General features: G+C 38.5%; 1 protein-coding gene across 2 annotated transcripts in view; it reads right to left on the bottom strand.

The window, feature by feature from the left end:
• LOC124169056 (alanine--tRNA ligase, cytoplasmic) overlaps nt 1–27,171 on the bottom strand; it is a 253,582-nt gene that overhangs the window by 211,538 nt on the left and 14,873 nt on the right. For both annotated transcript variants that reach the window (XM_046547527.1, XM_046547526.1), the window contains exon 6: nt 19,010–19,154. In XM_046547527.1, the coding sequence (XP_046403483.1) occupies nt 19,010–19,154 (145 nt within the window). The remainder of the gene's footprint in view (nt 1–19,009; nt 19,155–27,171) is intronic.

Raw genomic sequence — 27,171 nt, 5'->3', positions numbered from 1 at the left:
AGTCCTCTCAGGAGATCTCAGGATCGACATAGTTTTAGTTCTTATAACTAGAGGCAAAGATTATCGGTAAATAAAAACTGTGAATTTCGTCATAAAAATCTGTCAATTTCGGTTTAAAATTTCTTCATAAAATTTCAATTTCGTCACAAAAAATACAGTTTCATCATAAAAATTCACTCATCATAAATATTCCTTTTTTGTCCCCAGAACAATAATTTCAAAAATTAAAATGCTTATTATCATATAAATATATTTTTAATGGTAAAAACCTTGATAAAGAAGGGTCAAAGCAAATGCTAAAGGAATAAGTTAAGCATTTGTTAGATACACATACCATAACACTCTTTATATGTACTATCATTTGCAAAAGTCTTGCAACAAATCGAGCGGTGCCACTTTCGCTCCACAAAGATTGTGCCCGGAAATTGTATGGTTTTCGGGTGCATGCAACAATCCAATACTAGTCTTCATGGTTCAATGCATGGAGAACGGGTCATTGGGTGGGTGAGGTATTTTGTCATCCTTTTCAGTCTCGGGATTTGACCGCTTCCATTTAAGTGAAATTAATGTTCATGATATTCCCCCAAACACGTTGTAGCATTTAATGCAGTAGGAAAGATCGAAGGTAATTCCTCGGAGAGATTTTAAAAAGTTGGTAGCTTGGCTCTTTTTGAGTGATCTCAGCTCTTTTCAGAGAGCTGGAAATCACGAGTCGTTCACTGTGAACATGGCAGACTTGTTTACATCTATCGACTCGGGTTGATGTTTTAATACAATATCTACGACACATGATACGAGGCAGCTTTGAAATTCCCAGTGTTTCATCATATAAATATCTGAGCAAACACGTAAAATATGAATTAGTTAAGCTGATCGGCATTAATCGTTGCATAACTAATAACAGAGTTCTCCGACGTCCGTCAATCGGTAAAGATGTATTCCTTTCCACTTATTCAAAGTATGACGAGGAAAACTTAATTCCAGCTAAAAGTCCCATTTTAAATGATTGTCTGATTTCAACAGGTATTGTTTGATAATATGTTCTACTGCTGAATAAGTGTGAATGCGAATAATAACTCTAAGCTGTTATGTCGTTGATGATTAAGTTATCTTATTTAGATGCAATCATTTACATATACACTGATGAATTCGGAATAATGTAGGATACTTACTTAGCAGTATTAATTGAATTATCTACTTGCATTGAGTAGGTTACATTGTATTAGGAAATGTGTTTGTTGGCAATACGTTTTATGTTTAAGGCATCAGTGGAACTGCAGCTCATTTCATAAAACCTTTCAAGTCGAGTAAGAAGGACGTAAGCAAATCCTAACAGAATTTCTGTTTGTAATGAATGTATACGCTTGCTTCATTAGAAATGCAAATACCGAGCGTGAAACATAATAACAAATAATAATAACTTAAAAAGACGATACCATACCGAAGTCGCAGGCGACAACATCATTATATTCCTATTGTATATACTAACCAGTCGTGTTTTTTTCCAGAAAATTGCCAGTTAATTTTTTTTTATTTATTAATTCTTCTATATCGAACAAATATTTCAACAACTTAATATTAAGTCTCCTGAACGACGCTGAATCCCTAAAAAAAAAGGTTACGAGCGAGTTGATTTCCGTGTTCCTAATGGCAAAATCGTGCCCCCTGCCGGCCTAATGGGGTTTACCATTGGAAGCCAGGGATCATAAGTTCCCGCTCTTTTAACGGGTAAATATTTTCAATTATCTACTCCAGCCAACTACGGGTACAAAAATAATCTCAAACGCCGCGACGACTTAACAACATCTACGCTCGTTTACTCAACTGAACATCGTAATGACTTCCTACGTTTCACTCCCGTGTCACGATGACCCGTTCGTGAGTCGTTCCCGAGCTACCATGAAGATTCATACCTAGATAGTGATCATTCAAACTTAATGGTGGCCAGAAATCGACAATGGAGCGAAAGTGGCGCCGCTGGATTTGTTGCAAGACTTTTGCAAATGATGGTACATATTTCAACCTCATAACACAAGGGAAAGTGGGAGTTGTACAGATGGGGAATATTTTTGATTGGTCTAAATTTCACTGTCTCGATGGCCTGCATGATGTAAAAAACATAGTTTTCACGTAACACATTGATAACAAAAGTCTTTAAGGTATTACACAAAAATTTAATATCAACACTCGCAAATACAGTAGAACCACATATTTGCGTTATCGGAATTTACGTTTTCCCGCAAATTGCAAGTTTTTTTCTGGGTCCCGTCATATTTCCTATCTCTCCAATGTAAATAGAACCCTGTATTTACGCCGTGTTTTTTTCGTTTTCCCGCCATGTGCATTACGACGTGCCGACTAAAAAAAATTATTTGCCTACTAAAACAATAAATCGTGCATATCAGCCCTTAAAAACTATCTTTTGGCTTCCTTTCGCGCATTTGTATTTAAAAATCCAAGAGAAAGAGACGCAATGAGAAGTATTTTCGGGAAGAATTTGAATGTGGCGGGACAGAACGCTCCTAACGTCGGAAAGTTGAACTACGTCATCTCGTTTTCTGTCAGCGGCGGAAAGATTCACGATATGAAAGTAGGTGTTTTGAGCAATCGAGCTATGTAATAATTATAATGCAAGAACTCCTGAAGCAATGTTGACAATAATCATGTAGCCTATAATTTGATACGAGAGTTTGAAAGAAAACCAGACGTGCTGAAACGTGATAAATGCCGGAACTATAAAACTTGTCATCATTTGCGCTGACTTCATTCAACAGTTGCGTAGCGTAGATGGGTTAATTAAATATTTAAAAAAAACTTATTTAAACTTGAATTATCCCATTCACATAGCAGCGTATCGCAAACAACTGTAACTTTAAAAAATTATGAAGTGGCACGACAGTTTGTACTACGCACTTGATCGCCGAGGAGTAGGTCAGACACTCGTGTGTTGGCAAGTTATCCTCAATTAGTACGGGAAATAGAATTTATCCTGCTTGAAAATGGAAATTCGAGGTGAAAAACGGACATTTTTAACTGATGAGAAAATGAAAATTTTAGAGTTAGTTGATTCCCACACCGGAACCCGCATCGATTCAAACAAATTCGTGGTGAAAAATCACGATGCCATTGTAAAATATGCAAACCAGTGCGGACATTTATCAAAAAAGAATATATGTGAAGAATTCCAGGTAAGAAGAAATAGAACGAATTCTAAAAGAGTAGTTTTTAGGTGCAAGATCATCAAATGTTCCTGCAAATGGTGTCATCTAAAGGCCTGTTTACATAGTAAATTAACCCATACAAGTTAACCCATTAAATCCCAAGCATGTTAATAACTTAAAAATTCCAAATATTTTGATGAATTAGCAATAAAATAGACTCAAATAAGGAAAATTATCGATTTTTATATTTTTATTGTTTTTAGTTTGCGGTTGGTGAAACGTTGCGTATACGCAACGTTGGGAGTTCCCCGGGTCAAATAAGCCGCTTTGCTTTTTTTTCGGAACTCTTTTATTTTTGCAAATAATTCGCTTTTATTGTAACCCAAATATATAATTAACCCAAAATATTGCTTAAACTTGGTATTGTTCATGAAATTTAGAGGACCAATCAGGATGTAAATGAATTAGTGATGGGTCGGTTCGATTCCTCGATTCTCGACCAAGAACCGGAATCGAAAACGAGTACTTGCCGAGGTGAAAAATCGATTCTGATTCCAGTAGTAATTCAAACAACAAAATATACGACCGCTTTTCCAACAGTCATTTGAATTTTCGCGCCACGTAATCGTAATGACAAAACAAATCTTCTTGGGATGTGCGAGTACTCGAAAATTCAAGTCGATCGAGTAGTTGGTACTCGACTCGAGCGTTTCGAGTAGCATTACGAATGTCGAGTCGAGTAGTTAAGGTTACAGAGCTTTCGAGGCTAGTAGGTCCAGCAATCTGCCGAAAGGAAGCGCTATCATGAAACTCATGTAATAATGCAGTTTTAAAGCCGATAGGTCATTCTAATGCCTTGGCCAGGTAGTTTCAGCTTGCTGAATACACTATAGTTGTCGACGTGGGCGCCGAATACCTTTACGCGTTTACGCCAGCCGCGGCGGCCGATCGTCTTCCTACCCGGCGCACACTGGTCCGAAATCGGAAAAAGCTGGAATAAAGTTCAAAATGACCTTTTGGGGATAGAGACTTGAAACTTGGCGTAAATAATCATAAATCATTACCAGATATAGATTTATATGCCATTTTACATATATACGAACCTTTAGTGAGATACTGAGGCCCAAACATGACCAATTTTTCGATGCCACGCGAGATATCGTTTTTCCTCAAAAAATCTTTGAATTTATCCAATTGGTTTTGCGTTGGTATGAGTTTTATGGAATAAAAAACGCAATATTCCTTTGATCTGGTTCTTTGCCTATACTTTCAATGACTTTTGAAGATTTTGGCTCTCATCTGTCTGGTTTTACGACGCAAAATGGCCGACCCGTTTTTCACGTGAAATTTGACATAAAGTAGACATTATCTTTCGTTTACGAAAAATATAACTCGGAAAATTTGAACCACAATATAGAGTAGAGATTTCTAAAGAGTACTAATTAGAAATCTAGGAAAAAAAAGTCTGCGACGAAGGAAATAAGAGCGATTTTTCAATCGCGTGTCAAGGCTCAGCTACACGCCGCGGAACTCTAAGGCTCGGTAACTGAGGCCGATTTTTCAAGTTTTTTAAAACATTAGTCTTGAAAATCGTCATTTTAAGCATGGATAATCGTCTTCATTGACTTAAAACACTAAACTGAGGATGTTAAAAAGAATTATGTATAGATCGACTAGAACATTTAGCGCATTACTCAAGTGAAAATACTAAGGATTGGATATTTTTCGAAACTATCCCACGCATAAGAAATATGCCCTGGGTATTGAAGTAAAGTGAAGAGATTAAGTCAGCATGCTTAAGAGAGAGAAAAATGAACTGTTTCGATGAAAGGCAACAACCGATACCCTTTTTCCCTTTCCACCTTCGCCGAGGTGAGTCGTGCGGAAGGGGAAGTTTTGACACCACAAGGCTCTTTTAGCCATTTTTATTACTGCGTCCGTCCGATGTGATATTCATTTGTAGCGTTTAGTTTCTTTCTTGAACTTAAAAAAACAAGAGTTTTTAAGGTTGATTAAACGACGTGAGAAGTATAGATTTTTTGGCTCTACAAAACTAAAGCTAAGTTCTTTAGTCCATTCGCTTAGTCACTTGAGTTCGATGAGGACTCAAGATCCATAAAGATGGATGATATAGTTTTTAATAAAAATTCCAGTTTCCGAAATCTTGCAATTTTGGTAGGAAAGGACTTGCCCAGTCACACAAGTGTGTATCAAAAGGCAATATTCTGCAGGCAGTAATACTGTAACATGGAGACATCAAAACCTGCTGGCTGAGCATGAGCATGCTGGTTTTTCTGCTTGAGAATTTGAAAGGGCCAAATATTACATGATTCATCTACATAGTATTTAATCTTTATTACAGCTATGAAAATTTCTGTACTCAGGGCTCTCCCTTGTAGTTTGGATACATATATATGGTCGACATATTATGAGTGCAATATTTTAAAGTAATACCTATCATGTAATACCACTTTTCAGGTATTTTCTGTTTTGAAATTTAGCTATTATATTTCAATTACATAGTGATGATATGAAAGATGCTTTTGTCAACTGACTCTTTTACAGAGTAATATTTTTTAAAGTGGTTTTCTTGTTTCCTGGAATTTAGTCATATTTTTCTTAGAACCTATGGCATCAGAATCGATGGAATCGGTATCGGTAGAATCGGAATCGAAATGTCAGAATCGGAATCGGGATCGGAATCGATAAAATTTTGGAATCGACCCATCACTAAAATGAATATTGCACTTTTGGTAATCACTTAACATCTGGCTGCTACCAACTCGGCATCTTCGTCGTGAATTTTTTCGTCACGAACAATATTGTGGCCAACCTTGTATTTTCTTACTTAATTTCGCAAACTATTTATTCCGTTATTTCTTATACTATGGCAAGTTTAGTTACAAAAAGTGTAGTTGCTCAATTCGAAACTTGAAGCTTGTACTTGGTAGAAGGTCCATATTATCAATAACAGACACTTTGTGACTTCCACAAAATATTTATAGAAATGTATACTATTTCGCTATTGGGCCATTCCATGAAAATAGGTAACTTTTGGAAATAAAATTATTTTTTTATATTTAACTTATTGTGTCATGATTGTCTTCTCATAAGGTTATATTATGAGTATTTACTAGGAATTTTAGTCAAATATATTTAAATATGTAGGTAACCTAGGTTCAAAGTCGTCTCTTCATCAGCTGTTCAAAAGTTGCCATTTTAATAGGTTGTGTTGCCATTTCAATGCTTGACTAAATGCTATTTTTATGTGTCTTGGTAATTATAATATCAAAATATAGTACAGTATAAGAGTTTCTATCACAAAATTATATTAATTTTGCGATAGTATAATGGTAAAATACAGTGTTTAAAAGTAGATTGTTTCTTTGTCCCGTACGTAACATAAAATATATAAATTTATTTTTTCACAAAGTTTCTTGACAAACAGCTACTCAAAATACAATTTTATAAACTGGTTTTGTGTCAAACTAAATGATTATGATGTTGTGAAAAAATAATAAAATTTAAACATACCCTAATGTTCAATTTCTTTCTGTCCCGTACGGGACACTTCACAACATAATATGCAATATACATAAAAATGAATTCACTATGTCATATCATTACTAAATTTTAATAATATTTAATTCTAAAACATAAAATGAAGCGTTATTTACATTTAGGCCAGAAAAGTCTAGGCCTACAGTAATTTAAATTTAAAATTGTGCTCTGGGCATTCAGGGTTGGGGAGTTTGGCATCGGTTAATAGAAGGGCCAGGTATTAAGTTTATGTCATGAAATGACAAAGTGGCAGAGGAGTAGGTGCTGTGGTTGAAAGTATGCATTGTAGTAAACAGAAGAACAAGTAAAATTTTAGGTGCATAGAGGGCGGGTAGAAAAGGTTAGAAAAAGTAAGGTGAATGAAATGGTAAATCATGACTGTTTAATTCCTGCGTTTCATTTGATTTTGTCACCTCAATAATCTCCAGTTCTTCATGACAAAAAGTGGGGACTTAATTTCTTTTGTCTCAGTGTGTGGTAGATCTCAGATGTGAAATCACTGGGATAGTTGTTCTCGATTAGATGTTTGGTGATACTAGAATTTACAGTCGCCTTTAGCCAACACGTAATACATGTTTCAGTGCGTGAGTGATTATAGCATATGTTATTTTTGTGACTGATTACTAGGAGGGAATCAAGGTCAGAAAATAAACAATGTGGACTACATGAAGTATTTTTATTTAAGTAAGTTTACATAAGCACCACTGAGTAATGCCTGAAACTTTGAAGATAAGAAATTTAATGCTTTTTCAGAATTTAAATGGTGGTGGAAAAACCTTAGGCAACTGCTGTTGCTAGAGTAAAGAAAATGCGAAGTAAACTAAATGCAAGTGATCATGATGGGTTCTTAAAAAGAAGTAAGAGGATAAATTAATTAAGAAAAAAGCGGAGAGAAAATATTACCGACAAAGAAAAAGTATGAAAGGAAAAAATGACAGTGAATAGCAGACAAACTTAAGCTAAAAAATCAAGCTCACATCAGTTCTCCTGAATGCAATTTTAGAGAACTGACTGAATGTTAAGAGTAGTGAGGATGAAAATGATGCTCTATTCAATCTGCCAAGGATTTTGCATCAGAATCTTCAGTAGTTTGTTCAAAGACAAGTTTTATTGTATTGTTGTTCAATATTTGTTTGTTCAAGGCATATTATGCTGGAGAAGATTATATAAATGATACCATCATCAAAGTAAAGCATTGAGACAATGTTCAAGCAGCACCAGATATCCTTAGCTTTCACGTGATATGCAATACAAATGAAAGTTTTTCAGGAGAGAAACATTTTAAAGATATCAACTTGAATTTAGACCTGTTTGTTGAAGTGAAGACAGAATTCAGAGGTCAGTGGGTTCTAGTGCAATATAATGGCAATTTATTTTGAGGCAAAATCACAGAAATTGTCTCACAGAAGCAACTGTAAGTTACAGTCATGGTACCTAATGGTGCAGCGAGGGGGGGGGGGAGGTTTTTGGGGCATAATCACCCCCCAAATCTAAATTAGTTAATTGGATTAATATTACTTATAGAAAAGTTTAAGGATTAATAAAATATCCCTCAGAAAGCTGTAAAACTCCCCATTTTGAACCATTTATCTTAAAAAATTTCTGGGGGAGGGTCCCCGTACCTCCTGCTTGCCCTGGCAGGTATTCCATACCCCCCAGATCCCCACTATTAGTCGCCCCTAAAACCTCCTCTAGCCTTAATTCCTAGCTGTACCCCTGATGGTACCCACCAGTCCCCAGAACATTATAAATGGCCAACGCTGCCCGATTGTATTGTATACAATAGAGAGACAGAGGTGATTAAAGCTATTTCTCCTCCTATAGTGTTGAACAAAAAAAGACGATGGAAAATTTAACCGTAAAGATCTTAAATTATGAACTCTGGTATCTTTCTCCTTGTTTTTTTTTTAATAATACCATGGTAACAAGATTAAAGTAGCTGTATAATTTTTTTATACCTTAATTGTATTATAATTAAGCTAAGCAAATACAAGTTAATTGATCAAGAAAATAATGCTTATAAACATACGATCTTCTTATATTGTAATTGGCTTAACAACCTTTTCTGATAAATGTGTTTTTGACCATGTTAACTCTGCCTGCTTTCAATAACTTTTAGCCTGAAGTGTACAATGTCCCGTACGTAACAAAAGGTGAAAAAATTGCAACTTAGTTGAAAAAAATTTGTTAATAATGTTAAGTATATGTGCTTGAAGCATACTTTTTAAGCTATATGAAAAAAAATACCACAGCATTATGAAAATTCTAATTGAGCTGAAATATCATTTTTCATAACATGAGCCAAACAAGTGGTTGACTCAGCTTGTCCCGTACGTAACAGGCACTTATTTTTTCTTGCAACAGTTACAACAAAGTGCTAAAGCCAAAACTGTTGCTTGAAAAATAGCTTAGGTCTACACCTAACAATTTATAGCTGTTTCAATGAAACACAAAAAATATTAGGAGCAGAAATAATATTTTAAAGCTGTAAAAATTAGTACAAATGTCCCGTACGTAACGGTGGAATGGCCCTATTGCACCATTATAAAGCACAGAAAATTTAAAAAACCGGTGAAATAATTGGAATTTTTATATCGTGGAAGTAAAAAAGTGTCTGCTATTGATAATAAGTAATTGCTCCTTCACTTTTGCCAAAATATGGCATCATCTTCTCGTCAAAAGATAATTTATGAGAAATTGTATCAAACTGTAGAAATATTTGGTTGAGCTCGCAAAGTATGGACGTATCTTAGAAAACGTATCCCCCTGGTCCAAACTTCTGTTACCAGTCAGGCGTAAGAACATTTTAGGTTCAACAAAACACTTCCGGGACATCGTTTGATGCACATTAGGAACGCGTCCTTACTCCAGTAATATTTTTTGCTAAGATGTAATAACCACTAAACATCAGAACGGAAGAAATACCACGCTATTGGAATATTTTCTGAGAATTTCACGCACTATGATCACTGGCGATAGTGAACAACTTAGGCTGCAAATGTGAGTTCAGGTTATTTGGAGGGAACGATTGTTCAACAGACAACCACAGATATAGTAAAAGCAGATGGAACGGAACATCGCCCTTTCTATATACCGTAATACCCAGAAAGCCCTTTACCTGAGTCAGTATACCAAGAAATGTTTTTCTTGGAATCCCTGTGCATTCATAGTCACTCATAGTTCTCAAAAAATTTCTTTCGAAATGACCTGTACCCTCATTTGGAGCCTTACCAGCTCATTATCGTCAGAGGCCAGTGGGCATGAATTTCTCAGAAAATACTGCGATAATGTGATCCCTCTTATCTCTCCATTCATTTTGCTCACTTGCCAACCCCCGCTGTGCACGGAGACCCATTGGTGCCGGGATATCCCCGCCCAGCCTACCTATGCTTTTTACCCTCCCACTACCTTCCCTTTGGATCCTAGTCAACAACACCATGTAAATACGAATTTACGATCTATTTGCTAACCCTCACATACTCACTCGCTTTTTGCATACTTGTCAACTTTGGTAAGCAGATCGTTCTTACCTTAGGATGCCAGTATATCTTGAAATTGCAGATGCCTACAGAAATCATTATATTTTCTGGACAACTCTATAGCAAAGTTTTTATGCATCCTTTGTTTAGGTCACAGTAAGTTTCCACTATAGCACAAGTAAACGCTGATTTAATCTTGCTAGGTACGTGAAGTTAAAAATATCAAACAGTCACAACTCGGTGAAAACTCACCACCTGCCAAACATCCTAGTAAAGACCCTTCAACACTTATGTAGATGTATATTTAGGACTAAAATACTGTACAATTGCCTGAAAATAAAGTGTCACCATAAAAAGGTAACATATTCTTGATAAGCTTTTCATTTTTCAGTCCAAAAAGAAACGCTCTACACGACTACCGCCACGGCGCGCTGTTTCCCTAGATTACCGGGGTCCTCCCAACGTTGCGTGAACGCAACACTTGCTTTATTCTTAAATAATTTGAAAACCACTTACTCAAATTCACCCAATTTGTTGCAATAGCCTGGAGTACAAATGCATCATTGTATTTGCAGAGAGATATAATCATCGAGTGCCTCAGATTTAACACAATATGTAAACTTAGAAGATGACCTAAAATAACGACTTACATATAAATGAAAAGGCCATTGTAAAAACAAAAGTTATTAAATTTCATCCGTGAAAAAATTCACAACATCTTAAAAAGCTTTGAACTACCTATGTTAAAAATATTAACTACTTATCAATGACAAATACGGAGAAAAAAATCGCAAAGTTTGCGTTGCGTTCACGCAACGTTGGGAAGAAATGGGTTAATGTCTAAATTATGAACATGAAAATGCACCGTGTATTCACCCAACTTGTGCCTATGCATGAACAGAAAATAGAACCTGTTAAAATTGGTTCATGCATTCATAGCCGTATTTAGGGGGATGTGCCCCACCCAGATGCTTAAAAAATAGACAAAATTTGAATACGGTTATCACAGGAGGATCTATGGGGGGGCATGTGCCCCCCCAGACACTTAAAAAATATGCAAGATTTTTAATACGGTCCAGTTATCATTGCGTTTGTTTTGTATAACGTGGTATCATTGTGCCCCCCTCCAGAACAAAATCCTGGATATAGCCTTGCTTGTGCCCCCCAGAAAGAAATCCTGGATCCGTCCCTGATGGTCATCATTACGCTCGCTTTATTTTGTGTAATACTCAAGGAGGCTAAATCATTTAATTCAATAAGAATAACTTTGATATAAAAAGAAAGAGAATTTAGTAAAGTCATTGTTATATGTTATATCTTGTTTTTAATCTCACTTAAGACAAGATCTTTTGCCTGTCAGAACCTCTGTGCCCATCCCAGAAAGAAAAATCCTGGATCTGCCCCTGCCTACATTCGTACATTTCCTGTCCCGTTCCGGTCCACAAAAATCATTCATGCAAGCAGACATTAATGTATCGTGTAAACAGGCCCAAAGGCCCTTGAGAAAAAGTTTTTCCCCAGAAGATTGGGAATCGAAGATTCCACGGCATCTATAATGGTTGGTTGGATAGATTCAAAAATAGGTACAGTCTTGTATACAAGATGGTGAGTGGTGAAAGCAAAGATGTTAACATAGAGACAGCAACTCAGTGGAAAGAATCTGAATATATTATACTTCTGGAAGGTTACAGCCCAAAAGATGTTTTTAATGCAGACAAAACAGGATTATTTTTTAATTTTTTTGCCAGCTGTGCTTCAGAGGGAAGCAATGTTATGGAATAATGCTTAGTGAACAATTCAAAAATTAACATTTCCAAAGCCAGTATGTGAATAAAAGAGAAAATTCTCTATTTCCCACAATTTGCATTTTCCCGCAACTTACACTTTTTTTCTTGGGTCCCTAGAAAAGTGTAAATAAGGGGTTTTACTGTATGTATTTATCAACTAATAGGTTGCTTCTATCTATAAAAGCTTTTTTTGGAATATGACATCTGAAATTATTCACACTCTGGAATTTAAAATTGGCTGAATCCTTCTTTTACTGGAATTGAGAACCAATGGTCAAACTTGACTTTAATTCTGCATTTTTTGGAAGTTCAGTGGTTCTTTTATTCATATGTCCGTACATGGAAAAACCTCTTTCTGCATCTACATTTGCCACAGGTATCCACAGGGTTTTCACGCAATTTTCTACAAAATGGGGAAAATCATTTTAAAGAGCAAGAATTAGTGGTCCTGAAAATTCTTTTCCTTCTTCCTGAAATTATCTAACAGAATCCTTCAAAGCAGAATAGCCAAGAAATTCTTGAGTTTCTGTTAATGATAATATGAGGACATTAGCAACAATTGTGCTGAAGTCCTTCACATCAGTTGTCAATGTACACCTTGTGTTGAATATATTTCCCATGGCTGATATAATGTTCCTCCCTGGGTCACTGTGTACAAGGAATGATAACTTCACATTTGTCTTTCCACCTACAGTAAAACTTTGATTTTACGCAGTTGGAGGGACCGAAATATGGGCACTGTGTAAAATCAAAGTGTGTAAAATCAAGAGTTGGTATTGAGGAGAAGTATAGTTTTCAGGATAACTCTTGCTCATTATTTTTAGAACCCTTAGTCATACACTTTTGTATAGTTCTGATTTGAGCCAGAACCGGATCCAGACAATCAAAAAGTCTCATATGTGTGCCTTTACGGTAAAAGGGCATGAAATTCTTTTCAGTCGTATCAGATATATGTTTCCTGGATTCAATTACTCATTTGGGGGCAAGAAAATGATCCCTAATAATCTTATTTACTCACAAGCAACACCACAGATGACGTGTTACCTTGAGAAAAACAACGTTGCATTCCTGAACAATGTTTCCCATGGATGAATAACATGGTAGAATTGCTAGCATTTCTGGCACTAAGATTACTTCTGTTACCCAGGAGAAATGTCGCAATAGTGATACTAAATGCTCGCGGAGCAGAGGAGCTAATTTTCGAAAATATTCTCATTAAAAGCAGTTTTCAGGAAATCCGTTTAACCACCTGCAGACAAACAAAGATTGGAGATTGAAGAAATGAGATATTTGAGGATAGTCATCCAAATTAACCCCATTCACAGGGAGCAAAATTTTGCTAATACATCACAAAGGCTTTACACCCTGTGGGCCTGGGTTCAAGTCCTGACAGTAGCAGAAACTTATCAGAGATGGCACCTTCATCTTCGACCTGAAGACGCTGGCAGCAGTGCCAGCGAAACTATTGTCATCACCAACAAACCTATGCGGTTGCACCGGAAACATGGAGAAATTGTTATCAGAGATGGCCCTATCCCTACTTGAGAGTAATGTGGAGGACACTTCCAGTGCACCAGCAGATGGGACGTTAAGCCCTTTAAGGCCTATCATTACAACCTGGCTAATGCCAATATAGGGTTCCTATCCCCCCAGCCCTTACTTCATGGCACTAATGACCCCAGCTATCAGTATCCTCCTTCCAAATAGCATACCAAAGATAATACGGAGCACATAGGACCCGGGATATTCGGAAAATCAGATTTTTCCGGTGTTTAGATCACTTTTTTAAAGTGAGCTATTTAAATAACCGCGCAACTACCGTTAAAAATTATTAATAGTCGGAACAATCTTTCTTGTTTATAATTTTCACGTATTAAAAAACCATTTTCCCATGAAAATTTAGCATATAGGGTATAGCTTCTCTGTCGGCATTCTTCCGCGAATTCAGCGCCGGGACCTTCGGCTCACAAGCCGTGTGACTAATCTTAACGTAATATTTTGCTTCCCCATGTCTGATAACAACACCGGACACTTTTTGTATTTCGATTTAATTGCACTAAGCCATTCCTGAGTTTAAAGGGACTGCCTTATCACTCACATCTTGATTTGACTTCAATGATTGCATGACGATTGAAGACGCGAGTTATTCTCCGAGGGCATTAACTCCCGTTCCGTTAAAAATAAACGCTTGCCACCTAGCGGAGTTAAGCTAATAGCTATTGAAGTTCCAACCATGTTTCACTTAAACCCACTGAAAATGAGATACAAGTTGAATCAGCTCTAATAAGCGCGCCGCGCAATCAACTTTCCCTCGCCTCCATTCGTCCCGCAGATGTGGGGTTAGCCCGCGGAATGAGACAACATATGCTTTTACCATCGTGTTGAATCACCATCGACTTACGTCCATACTAGAAGTACGACTATCTTTTTTGGATCACCATGGAAGCCAAAATGTTGGCACGGGAGGATTTTTAACGGCTAATTTCGCCGTTATATTTCGCTGGGGCGAAGGAAAACATAGCGTTCGCAAAATTCTAGAAAACCTTCCGTTAGGGATAGATATTCCATAGTTCATAATTCCAGATTAACGACCATCTACTGTAATTACAATATATATAAATAGCGTCGATCAATAAGTCGAATAATAAACGAAAGGTGATAATGTTAATATCTCCGGGGATCATTTGTCTTAATCACGCATGCACGGCGATTGCCGTATATTTTAGGTTTCGATATCCTTTTACGGCAAATATTAACTAAGAGCGATATTCGCGTTCGTAAAGGAGCCTGAAATATTACTGAGAGGTCGTAGGGGGAAGCAATAATTAGATTCGCGATGTTTTTAGTTTCACGCTCAACAGCGCGACGTCATTTCAACCGTTCTTGTATTCATTTTTGTAACTCATTTAGACGAATAAATAACCTAACTTCATATTGCTCCAGTCGGGATTTTCAAAACAAGTCGAAAGACAATTGCGTAAAATCAAGATTAGCGGCCTCTTTGGGGCTGGGGTTATGCTGCGCAAAATCGAAAAAACTGCGTAAAATCAAGAAAAGATGTAAAATCGAAGTTTCACCATTGCAATTCCCTATGCTTTCCGGCCGGACTTGAGTGTCGCTGCGTAAAAACGAGACTTGATGTAAAATCAAAGTGCGTAAAATCGAAGTTTTACTGTATATGTTTCAGGACCTCACACATGGAAAGTCGAGCAGATTTTTTGAGACTATTAAGAGAAGATTCATTTTCTTTTCCAAACTGTGCATTGCTGACTGGGGTAAAGGAATTCAATAAATTAAGGTTGAGTCGGTTCTTAAATTCTTTTGGCTCTCAATAGATACCGGTCTGGTTCTCCCCCACCGGTTCTCAATACTCATTGTCAGTTCCAAGGATGAACTCTAATTATCTGGCAAATTTAAATGAACAACCACAGGAAGTGAATGAAAATAATTTCATGAAAGATGTTAATCAGCAGGAAAGCTCTGTAAAAAAATGTCTCCATAATTTTATTTGCCAAGTAAAAAAGTTAATTAACACGTTGTTAAGAATGCATGATCGACCAATATGTCTCATTACATCAAGCAGCCACTGGTTCTTTCACCAGGTTTTTTGTTGTAACTTGTAAGTCAGATCAACAAACATTCTGTGATGCAGCTAGCTTAAATTGCTGCTTTAATTGACAACTCATTTGCATGCTTCACTGTCACAGTTCTTACAACCTCAACAATAAAGTGCTCACCATGCCGGTGCAGCGACACTGGATAAACTGAGCGGCCACGAATTAACGCAAAATGTAATGCGGTGTTGCATTTTGCAGGATTACCACCCTTCTCCACGCCTTGCATAGATTTATCAAATTACGAATAGGCTCTCGAAACGCATTTTGCTCATATGTCAAAGAATTACTGTTTACACATGAATCAATCTTAAGACCACTCTAGGACGAAACGATTTTCCACGGGCGCCGTCCACGGCACGGCACACGGCATTGCAGAGAATCGTCTTGTCAGAAAGCCACCTGAATTTCACGTGAACGGCGGCCAGCGAAAGGTTGTTTCATCTGAAAGCGGCCTCAATCTAGCATAGTCTATATTGCATTCAACGGACCGCACCCCCCATAGACAGCGTATCACCGAGCCGGATTGAAATGGGCGCCGTTCCGTCAACGGCGCGATTCGACTCGTTTGAAGATATCCATAGAGACCTACACGTATACTACTAGACCTACTCGTAAAGCGCAAGGGATGCGTTCCTTGGGGTCTTTGCGCTATACGAATTTGTGTTATACGAGAGCGTTTTAACATAGGGAAGATAGGGATGCGTTCCTGGTAGCATAGGTCTTTGGTATTGAATTTCCTCTAAAACATCTATATTCCCATAAAAAGCCTTAGAAAACATTATTTCTATAAATATTTATAGTTTAAAACATCTTTAAAGATAGTATTCACGCATTCAAAGACTTTTATTCACGTTAAAAAAAATTCTTACGTGCTTATTCGAAAGTCCATCCTGTAGTGCGGGTGGGCTAACATCTGCTATCTCAGGGGATCGTAATGCGTTGCCGGCAGTTGACGATTTTTCAAACTAGTCTAAAAACAACTGTTGTGTCACCCAGGCCCTTTTGTAGCTCATCGAAATGACAGGAAAATGCTACTTTAAATGCCATTTCATAGCTAGCGGAGTTAATGAATGATAAATCATTTCAATTTGAAGTCCTCCAAGTCATTAGCAGCTACGTGAAACAGTCTTTAAATGCCTTGAAACCTGACCCAGGTTTTCCTTCCCTGAAAATGAATGAACGAGAATGCATTCTTTTCCAAAAGAATATCGTCTCGTCAACACTAGATCTAGTTGAGGGGGAAAGGAGCCACTTTCAATAACAGCTTGGAGTTCATCAGAAAATGTTGTGGTGGCTGCGCTATCAACACTTGCAGATTCACCTGATATCGCCGCACTGAAAATACCTGCTTGCCGTTTAAATTCTGGTACCAACCGCTTTCACTAAATGTCTCGGAGCAATTACCACTCTCGTCTTTTTGTACTGATTCACCATGAACTCTCCGTATGTGTAGACCGCTTGGTTGAAGTTGGTGCGGCTGAGGTCACTGATATTTTAGCTTTGTCTTTATTCAGAATAAGGCATCGTGAGTTTAAACTTCCACGCAATATCGCTTTGACGCTCTCCATTTTCAAATCAATTGACCTCTCTCAAGTCCTCTTCTAGGTTTATGGTTTTTCTTGATAAATTCTTGATTTTTCTACACGCATTCCTATTTTTTGCCATATTCTCTTGGTTTTTACTCTGTATGGCTCTATCTAAATCAGCTTCTTCTGCTGAATTGTATTCTTGAGACGCAGAGGGCCTACGACTGCGGGGAGGGAACGAAGCTATTGTGTTTGAGACTCTGTAGCGGACCCTTTTATGTGCTGATTCTATTCATACGCAACTCGGCCACCGCTCCATTTCTCCCCCGTGAATACCGATGACCTTGAAGGCTTTAGGGTAGACCCTCAACCTGGAAGTCAATCGCCCGCTAACCTACGACGGCAAAAATACGTCTCAAACCGTATTGCTGAAAAAAAACTCATTTCCACGAGCCCCATGCTTAATTAACGATCTAAATTATTTATTATCATTCTGTTAAGGAGACGAGATAAATCTTCGGTAGGCCGGCTATCTGGACCCAATGACGAGTAATACTTTTGGCAATTGCACAGCAATGAATTTCGATTAATATATAAACATAAAAGAAGAATTGAGGCAAGAAATAATATTAATATGCGTAAATTGATAGAAATTACGTGTGTACTTAGCGCAAGTTCACGTTTTATCACGAGAGCGTTTAAAATTTTTGATTAGGCTACACTGCGTTGCAATGTTTCCCCGAGGAACGAATATGCGCTATATCGAAATTGTGCTAATCGAAATTGCGCTATACGAGACATGGGTGTATAGTCAATTGAGAGAACGTCACCGTGATGTGGATGGTGGCAGACAAAAAGTCAGCTTGTTTGAAAGTGGCCTACGTGGCTGCGGCCATGGAAGGAGGAGATAATATCCTCCTCCTTCTTCCATGGCCGCGGCTACAGAATGTTACAATGTCGGCGAGAGCGACAAACTGACGAACCCTTAAATGCACGGTTTTAGCAAGCAGCTCTCAAAAGAAAAAAAACATGGACGCCATGCAATCGGAAAGTAATATATGCGTTTTTTTACTTTTTTTCACTTTTTGGCCATGAATACACAGCAGACCAATCCAGCTTTGGGCGCCAAATTCAAATCCTCGCCACAGTTCCCAGCCGGTTGCAAAGCACAGACTTTAAGCGATCGGTAATTGATACCGGTTTTTAAATAGACCTTGAAGTGACGGGGTATTTTTTATCGGCAATGGTAGAAAATATAGCACCAAATTCGCAGAAAAAGTGCTTAAATGCGAAATTTCGCGGAACCAAGTGAATTTCGCGCAGCCTTGGAAATTTTGTGTTATAATTCGTGTTTCGTGGTTCGCGAAAATTTGGTGCCCCTACTTATATTATAACTAACACCCTTTACAATTGATTTTCCAAAAATATGATCAAACTTGACATACATTTACATAATTAGACAGTCTTCAAATAGTTATGCATGCAGGTAATAGAAAATTGACTTGAGAAGAATAGATTTTTTGGTGGTTCACTTGGATCTGGACACACCCAAGTCTGCCTGTTACAGTCATTTTGAGAGGAGTTAAGACTCCATCAAAACCCTTCCAATGGCCTTGAATGCAAACTATGAACCCTGATTCTGTATAAAGGAAATCGCATGATTCGTATACACTTTGATTGCTTCACCATTTTACCAAAAAGTGGTTTTAATCAAATGATTCCTAAAATCTCTGCTTCATCCTCTCCATAGCACCAAATCAGCTGGTGTACCAATGGTGCTGACACCATGCATGTGCATTGGATATTTGACTACTTTCACCACAACATTTAACTATGACAAGTGAATAAGAATAGAAGAGTGAGAATCAACAAACAAACCTTTTGTATGGCATGAAAAATGGGCATGAAGAGGTCAGTGTCGTAGTTGGACCTCTTGTTCTGAATGACCGAGACCAGCCTCTCCAGTCCCAGCCCACAATCAATGTGTTTGTGAGGCAGCAATTTAAGGCTCCCATCAGACTCCCTGAAAAGAGACAGCCACTCCCAATCAATTTCTTTTGTTTTTTTTTTCATTTACTTAATGATACAAAAACAATCAATATGCCTTTCCATTGAGTATAAAACATAAAATCTTAGTCAGTGAAAATGACGCCACTAATGATTCGCAGGGTGTTCGGGCAAGTTCACAACCTTGAACACACTTTTTATGAAGGCTGAAATGAAGGCAATTTCATATGCAAACTTATTTTCACAGCAATCAATGCATTCAAACATCAGAATCAGAAATTCAATAGTTTTAATTATGGAAAGTACCCAATTGATGTTCAAAAAGATTTTTTTAATTACTCAGTTGCGAATTAAGATATCAAAATAATTTAAAATCATAAAGAAACATTCTTAATATATAACTTTGGCACCCTTCAAAACCTATCGTTTGACACGTTGGTTGTCATGATTGCCCGAGGTTTAACCCTATGACCTTTGACCCCCATTGTGACCCTCGGAGGTCTAAAAATCAACACTACGGATCTATGAACTGCCTAACCGACTATGGCACCCTTCAAAACCTATGGTTTGACACGCTGGTTGTCATGATTTCCCGACGTTTAACCCGATGACCTTTGACCCCCATTGTGACCCTCAGAGGTAAAAAAATCAACATTACGGATCTATGAACTGCCTAACCGACTTTGGCACCCTTCAAAACCCATGGTTTGACACGTTGGTTGTCATGATGGCTCGACGTTTAACTCTATGACCTTTGACCCCCATTGTGACCCTCGGAGGTCAATTAGTGAATAATAAGGGTTTTTGGACTTTACCAATGACTTGGGCACCCTATAAAACCCATGGAACGACACCTTTGTTGGTATACTATTCTTTTTGCCACCTTTATGACCTTGACAGTGACCTAACTGTCACAAAAGTTGAATTTTCGTGAATAAAAGTATTATTTTCGGGTTTCTCGTGTCCGAAAACCTAAGAATAGTCATCTTGGTCAATGAAATTCAGACTTTTTTCTATCTCGATTTTTTAAACATTGAAACCCCATAAGGCAAATTGAAATTTTTGGTTTGGACCCACATTGTGAGGTCAAAAGGTCAAAATTGTAACATTTTTCTTACACTCAACAAAACTTAGGACCTTTTCCCATAAGTACATATGCCAATTTTCATTAACATTGCTTGATGCAAAGTTACTAAATTTACAGGTCAAAAATGACACACGACCCTTGGGACAGTCTGTATTTTCAAAGCCCGGCAAAGAATGAAAACGAGCATAATTTCTATTTAAAAAGTTGCAGAACTGTAATTTTTTGAAGCAACTAATTTGGTTTTTGCGTATTTTCCTCCCAGCCACATTAATCTAAGTTTAAATTATATTGCGGAAGTAGCAAGGAAAACAGTGTTTTGAGAGTTACAGGAAGGAAGTGTGGACACGGAATCAACTCGCACACCTTCCCATTTCATCACTTCATCAGGAAATTATGGCGTCTGAATACACGAATTTATCTTTTTTTAAATCTTATCATCATTATTTTCATAAATCGGCCTTCAATTTCAAATTCGGCTAATAGTGTTCGATAGAGGGTAAATTCAAGAACTCGCTGCGGTAAGCAGTTAGGCCCGTGGAAAAGCTAGAATTTGAAATGGTGCTGGAAGTTGGGTCTACAGTGACGTCAAGCCAATGGGAGCCCGAGTCGCGAATGAGGCAACCTTTACTCTAGGAACCTTGGTAATAGCTTATCAAACGTAAATAAACATGTAGTTTTGAAGGACATACCTGGTTAATAGTCAACATCCATCTTGCCGAGCAATTTCCATTACACTGAGGACCTGATTTAAAAAAAAATCATCTTCAGACGCTAATATGAGGATTTTTGCGACTGAAAATTATATTGGTGTCAAAACCTGCTGTTTAAAAAATTCGTACGAGTGTGTTCATTGTTGGACTACATGGTGGACAGAAGAAATCGGAAATGCTTATAAGTGAAGAGCGCTGAAGGAGTGGTTGAGGAGAAGGAGTGCACTCCCTCCCCTCCGTATTTCAAGCTACGAGGCTATGAGCGAAGAAGCAAGGGAAGAACACGTCCGATCTTGCATGTGACGTCGTTGCCTTCAAAGTGAAGGAGCAAAGGCGCAGCAATGTGATACACGCAGTTTTCGTTGCCTGAAGTTTCCAGTCCGTGTCGTCTTGTTTGAATGCGCTTATGTTACGCTTGTTTCTTCCGAAATTATGCTGTTTGGACTATGTTGAGTATTAGTGGCCTTGTTTTAACGATAAATCTTTGTGTCAATCAATTAGAGCTTAAAAAACTTAAATGCTGTCAGATATACGTCGCATTAGGTCTCATTCTTTTTGGAATCTCGTGCGTGTCATACAATTGCTGAAAGATATTGAGATATCTTCGAGCTCAGTAGGTGACTCATCTAGCATTTGGCCTCCAGAAACTGGGAGAATTGAACCTGTTAGACCGAAAAAGGTCAGTTGGTGAGATGGGGTAGGGATGAAACAAGTTTCCATTGTTCCCCTGTAACTTGATATTTTCCTGTGGGGTCTCGGAAAGGAAAAAAATGGCAGAGGCATTGGCTGAGGGAGGGCCGAGGGTGGTTCCGTTAAATCTACGACGTGGTTATTATCCTACTACGGCCCTGAAATTGCCCCAATTGTGGTCCTATCTCTTGGAAAGGTTCATGCTATGTGCCTGTCGTGTTTTGCCTTAAAATTTTCCACAGCTGCAATTCTATTGTAATACTCCTGCGAGAGCTTTTAAACAAAATTGTTCGTAAGTAGGACTAGCATCGTAGAGCAACGGCGTGTGTGAAGAGAGGATCGGAACTCTTTCTACTCCCTCTTATGCCACTATTACCGCTGCAGTCATCAAAATTTCCTCTTTCAAGTAGGAGGAAGATTTCCTCTTTCAAAGAGGAGATTTCGATAACTGTCGAAATTCCAGGCATACGTCTGCGACACAGCATGATAGGATAAAAAAATGCAGCATATTTCTTTTTTCTTTATAGCTTCGATGCTCAAAATAGAGGTGTGCCTCTAACACACGCTTACACGGTATATTGTAGTTAGAGAACACTGCTGGCTGCCTAACTTGTACAATTTTTGAGGTACCACGTGGGAATCCCATGACCTTTGTGTGCGGGTGTACACCATGGCAAGATGACCAGACATTCACCACCGAATAGTCATTCCATCTAACAACAACAACATTCACGTTTTTCTCCCGTGCGAAAGCATAGGAGCAGCAGGGATGCTAAGCTAGCTAGTTTTTGCTGTCTGCAGACAGCAATAAACACTCACAATAGAAATTAGAATCAGAAACTAAAACTAATGGAGCTTGTAATGGTTGCTTGTTTACTTTCTCCTTGCAACTTACGACCAGGGATTGGACTTGGTTGGAAAATTTGGCCACGAGTTCAATGTGGTCGATGTGATCAAGGTTCGATGTGGTAATTTTGGAGGAGGACCAGTTTTTACTGTATTACTATAGTTTTCATTCACTACTATGACAGCTTGAAGGTATTAGAGTAGTTGTTTAATGTAGAGATGAGTCGATTCCACTTTTTTTCGATTCCGATTCCAATTCCGATTCCTACAAATCGATTCCCGATTCCGATTCCATCGATTCTTATTCCTTCCAACAGGTGGGATTTTAATTTATCTGTAGCATTGCTATCATTACAATTTAAGAATTGAATGGAATAAAATACCGTATAAGCGTGTGTAAGAGGCGCACCCCTATTTTGAGCATTTCTATGAAGAAAAACATTTTTCGGCATTTTTTTAATACTATCGCGCGGTGTTGCAGACGTACGCCTGGAATTTCTACAGTTATCGAACTTTCCTCTTTCAATATTAATTGAAAGAGGAAATTTTGATAACTGCGGCGGTTATAGCAGCATAAGAGGGAGTAGAAAGAGTTCCGATCCTCTCTTCGCATACGCTGTTGCTCTACGATGCTTGTCCTATTCACGAAGAATTTTGTTTAAATGCTCTCGCAGGAGTATTGCAATAGAATTGCAGCCGTGGAAAATTTTAAGGCAAAACACGACCAGCACATAGCATGAACCTTCCCAAGAGCTTGGACAACAATTGGGGCAATCTCAGCGCCGTAGGATAATAACCACGCGTAGATTTAACGGAACCACACTCGGTCCTCCATCAGCCAATGCCTCTGCCGTTTTTTTTCCTTTCTGAGACCCCACAGGAAAATAGGAAAACATCAAATTACAGGGGAACAATGGAAACGTGTTTCATCCCTACCCCGTCTCACCAACTGACCTTGATCAATCTCCCAGTTTCTGGAGGCCAAATGCTAGGTGAGTCATCAACTGAGCCCGAAGATACCTCGATAGCTTTCAATAATTGCATGACACGCACGAGGTTCAAAAAAAAGAAAGAGATCTAACGCGACGCATATCTGAGAGAATTTAAGTTTTTTAAGCTCTAATTGTTTGACACAAAGATTTATAATTACAACAAGGCTACTAATATTCAAAATAGTCCAAACAGGACAATTTCGGAAGAAACAAGCGTAGCATAAGCGCATTCAAACAAGACGAGACGGACTGGAAACTTTAGGCAACGCAAACTGCGTATATCACATTGCTGCGCCTTCGCCCCTTCGCTTTGAAGGCAGCGACGTCACATGCAAGATCGGACGTGTTCTTCCCGTGCTCCTTCGCTCATAGCCTCGTAGCTTGAAATACGGAGGGGAGGGAGCGCGCTCCTTCCCCTCCGTATTTCGTTGCTTGCTTCGAAGACGGAGGGATCGCACTCCTTCCCCTGGACCTCTCCTTCCGCGCTCTTCACTTATAAGCATTTCTGATTTCATCCATCCACAATTTAGTCCAACAGTGAACACACTCGTTCGAATTTTTTAAAGCGCAGGTTTTGATACCAACATAATTTTCAGCTGCAATAATCCTCATATTAGCGTCTGAAGATGATTTTTGGAAAATCAGGTCCTCAGCGTAATGGAAATTACTCGGCAAGACAGATATTGACTATTGACCAGGTATATCATTCAAAAATACGCGTTTCTCTACGTTTGATAACCGATTAGTATATGCAGTATAAATGCCGCGGGATGCCCACTCGCGGCAGTAAATTTAGCGTGCCCTCCGGAGCGAAAAACCCCCGCGCGATCTTTTCCATGTTCACCTCTGGGGTACCGACGTGACGGCGCGATGCTTACAAGAAAAGCAAACAGGAGCATTTTAAAAATATGCCACTAAGGGAGAAATTCCCCTGCCTGCTGCTTATTTTTGACCTAGGATTACAGATGACTGACTCAAACTGAAAACCAAGGCCACTCAGTTCCCCTTAGACTTGCGACCGGTGAAGGGGAGGGGGGGAAGATAAGAAGTTTGTGTAAGAGGCGCACCCTCATTTTCGGCTGCAATTTCTGGGAAAAAAACGCCTCTTACATGCGCTTATACGGTAACTAGGGATGGACGGATCCAGGATTTTTGGAGCCAGATCTTTCGAATCGGATATTTTCGAATCCAAAGGCATTTTCAAATTCCTGTCATTAAACAAAGTCATTATTCAAGTTTATTCTGGGTACATACAATCAATGGAATGATTTTTAGATTTTCATACATATTTTTATATTTTTATAAATTAAAAATAATTTTATGGGCTTTCAAGTTGTTTTTTAAAATCATCTTTACATACTCAGGGCCTAAACTGTTCCACTTGGGTTTGGAAATGAAAATAGGAAAAATCTTAGGATGAACCACTGACCAGTGGCGTAGCGAGAGGATCCCCCAAAATGTAAAAACACAATTACTTTCCTTCATAAAAGGAAAAAAATAATATTTAAAAATCATGAATTTACTAAAACGGAAAATGAAAGAAAAATGTGTCTTTGCAAAATGAATTTTTTTCTTTTATGAAGGGTGTTAAAATTAGTTTGAAACCCTCTCCTTTGTACCCTGTTGTTTAAAAATTTTCCCCCCTGGTTTTGGACCCCCCCTTAAAATTCCTGGCTACCCCCCTGCCATCGACTGAATTCAAATTTTCCTCACGCACGTTTCCCCCGAATTTTACTTTCTCATCGCATACGGACTTGTGTTTCACCCGAAAATGCTTCAGTATGGTGAGGTGGATTTAGCACATCTTCGCAATAATTTACGCCACAGTGCACACACACAGTTCGGTTCGGAGTCAGATTTTGCTTCAGTGACATCATTGCCTTCACAGCTAAGCCGGGCGCACTACGTGATATATGTAGTTGGCGTTTCCAATCCGTCTCTAGTTGTTTGAGGGGTTAATGTTGCGCTTGTTTCTTTGAAAATTGTGCTGTTTGGACAATGCTGCATATCAGTCAAGTCTAATTGTAGATTGTAGATAGAAAACTGAGTGGCATTCAATTAGAGCTGAAAAATAAACAGAAATATCGTCAGGAATGCGTCTCGTTTGGTCTAATTCTTTTTTAAATCTCGTGTATGTCATCTTATTGTCGAAGCTATCAAGATATCTTCGGGCCCAGAAGTCACTCTCCTAGCATTTTTCGTCTAGAAACAGAGAATTGAAGCATGTAGGCCAAAAAAGGTCAGTTGGTAAGACGAGGTAGGGATGAAACACGCTTCAATTGTTTTGGTGTGATTTGATATTTTCCTTAGAAGACAATGATTTATGATCCGTTTGATTTCGGATACGAAAAAACAACAATAGAGGCACGGGCTGTTGGACGGCCGAAGGTGGTTTTCTGAAATCCGCGACTTAGTTACTTTTGACGTGGTTATTATCCTATGGCGCTGAGATTCCCCCGATGATAGTTCAATCTCTTGGGAAGAGTCACACTATGTGCCAGTCGTATTTTGCCTTTTTTATTTTCTGGCTGAAAATCCTGGCCACGGCTGAAATTCTACTTGTAACCTCTGCGACAGCTTTCAAACAAAACGGTTCATGAGTAGGACAAGAATCGCATGCGACGGTGGCTAAACAATAATGTGGCATTCATTGAGTCCATACGTACCAGAGCAGCCTGGCGGGTGTGCGGTGGCGGCCGAAGGCAACCTGTCGAGTCCGCCCGGAGGCCAAGCAAGTATCAACTTTCTCAAGGGTTGCATTGATGAAACTGGGCTATACAAACGCGAATGTGTCTAAATTTTTTATTATTGACGCAGACGCGTGTTAGCCTAAAAAAAGTTACATTTATAAAAAACCCGCTCTCAGCGCGTATTTATAAGAAACTTTTTTCACAGGAAAACTCGCTCTCTGCACGTTTTTATTATCATCAGACTTCCAATACCATTCGAAATTAAAAAAAAAAAAATATTTCGATCTATTATACTTTGAAATTGGTGGTCCAGATGAATTCTCTGAATGTGATTCATAATGCCACTCTTGCCGACATTTTCATGTTTCCGAGGCCTCTTAGGCATGTTCGTCGCAGCACCCGCGTACCGGGCGTATCCTCCGCGCGGGCAAGGCTGACACCGCGGCCGCTTAGGTGTGTGGCAGCCTTTATGCTCCAAACTTATAGTCTATGCTCAAAACATTTATCTTCCTGGAATCGATGGAATCGGAATCGACTTTAGGTGATCGATTCTCGAATCTGATTCTGTTCCCGAGAATAGGTGGAATCGAGAATCGACATTTGGAATCGACTCATCCCTAGTTTAATGTTTGTGGCCGAGGACCACATAAAATATTTTTGAGCCAAATTCTGATTACAATCATTTTTCATACTCCATCGATTAAATTAGGTAGAAAATTTAACAAAAGATATTAATTGAAAAAGAAATATTATCGTCACAATATCTTTGATTCTTTCAGGCTTCAATATGTTGCAGTAGCAAATAGTGTGGAACCCCGATCTATCGTTCCCGCATTGATCGTTTTCCCGCATTCATCGTTCGCCGCTCCTGGTCCTAAATTAAGTTCCATAAAGACAATGTAATTTTTTCCCGCATCTATCGTTCCCCGAAGTATCATTTTCCCGCATTGATCATTTGAAGATCACGGTCCCATCATATAATTTTTCCACATCCATCGTTTGACGAAAATGGGATGAA

Source organism: Ischnura elegans, chromosome 12 (genome assembly GCF_921293095.1).
Source record: "Ischnura elegans chromosome 12, ioIscEleg1.1, whole genome shotgun sequence".
Classification (NCBI taxonomy): domain Eukaryota; kingdom Metazoa; phylum Arthropoda; class Insecta; order Odonata; family Coenagrionidae; genus Ischnura; species Ischnura elegans.
The sequence above is the reverse complement of the archived record's forward strand: the minus strand, read 5'-3'. Positions and strand labels throughout refer to the sequence as shown.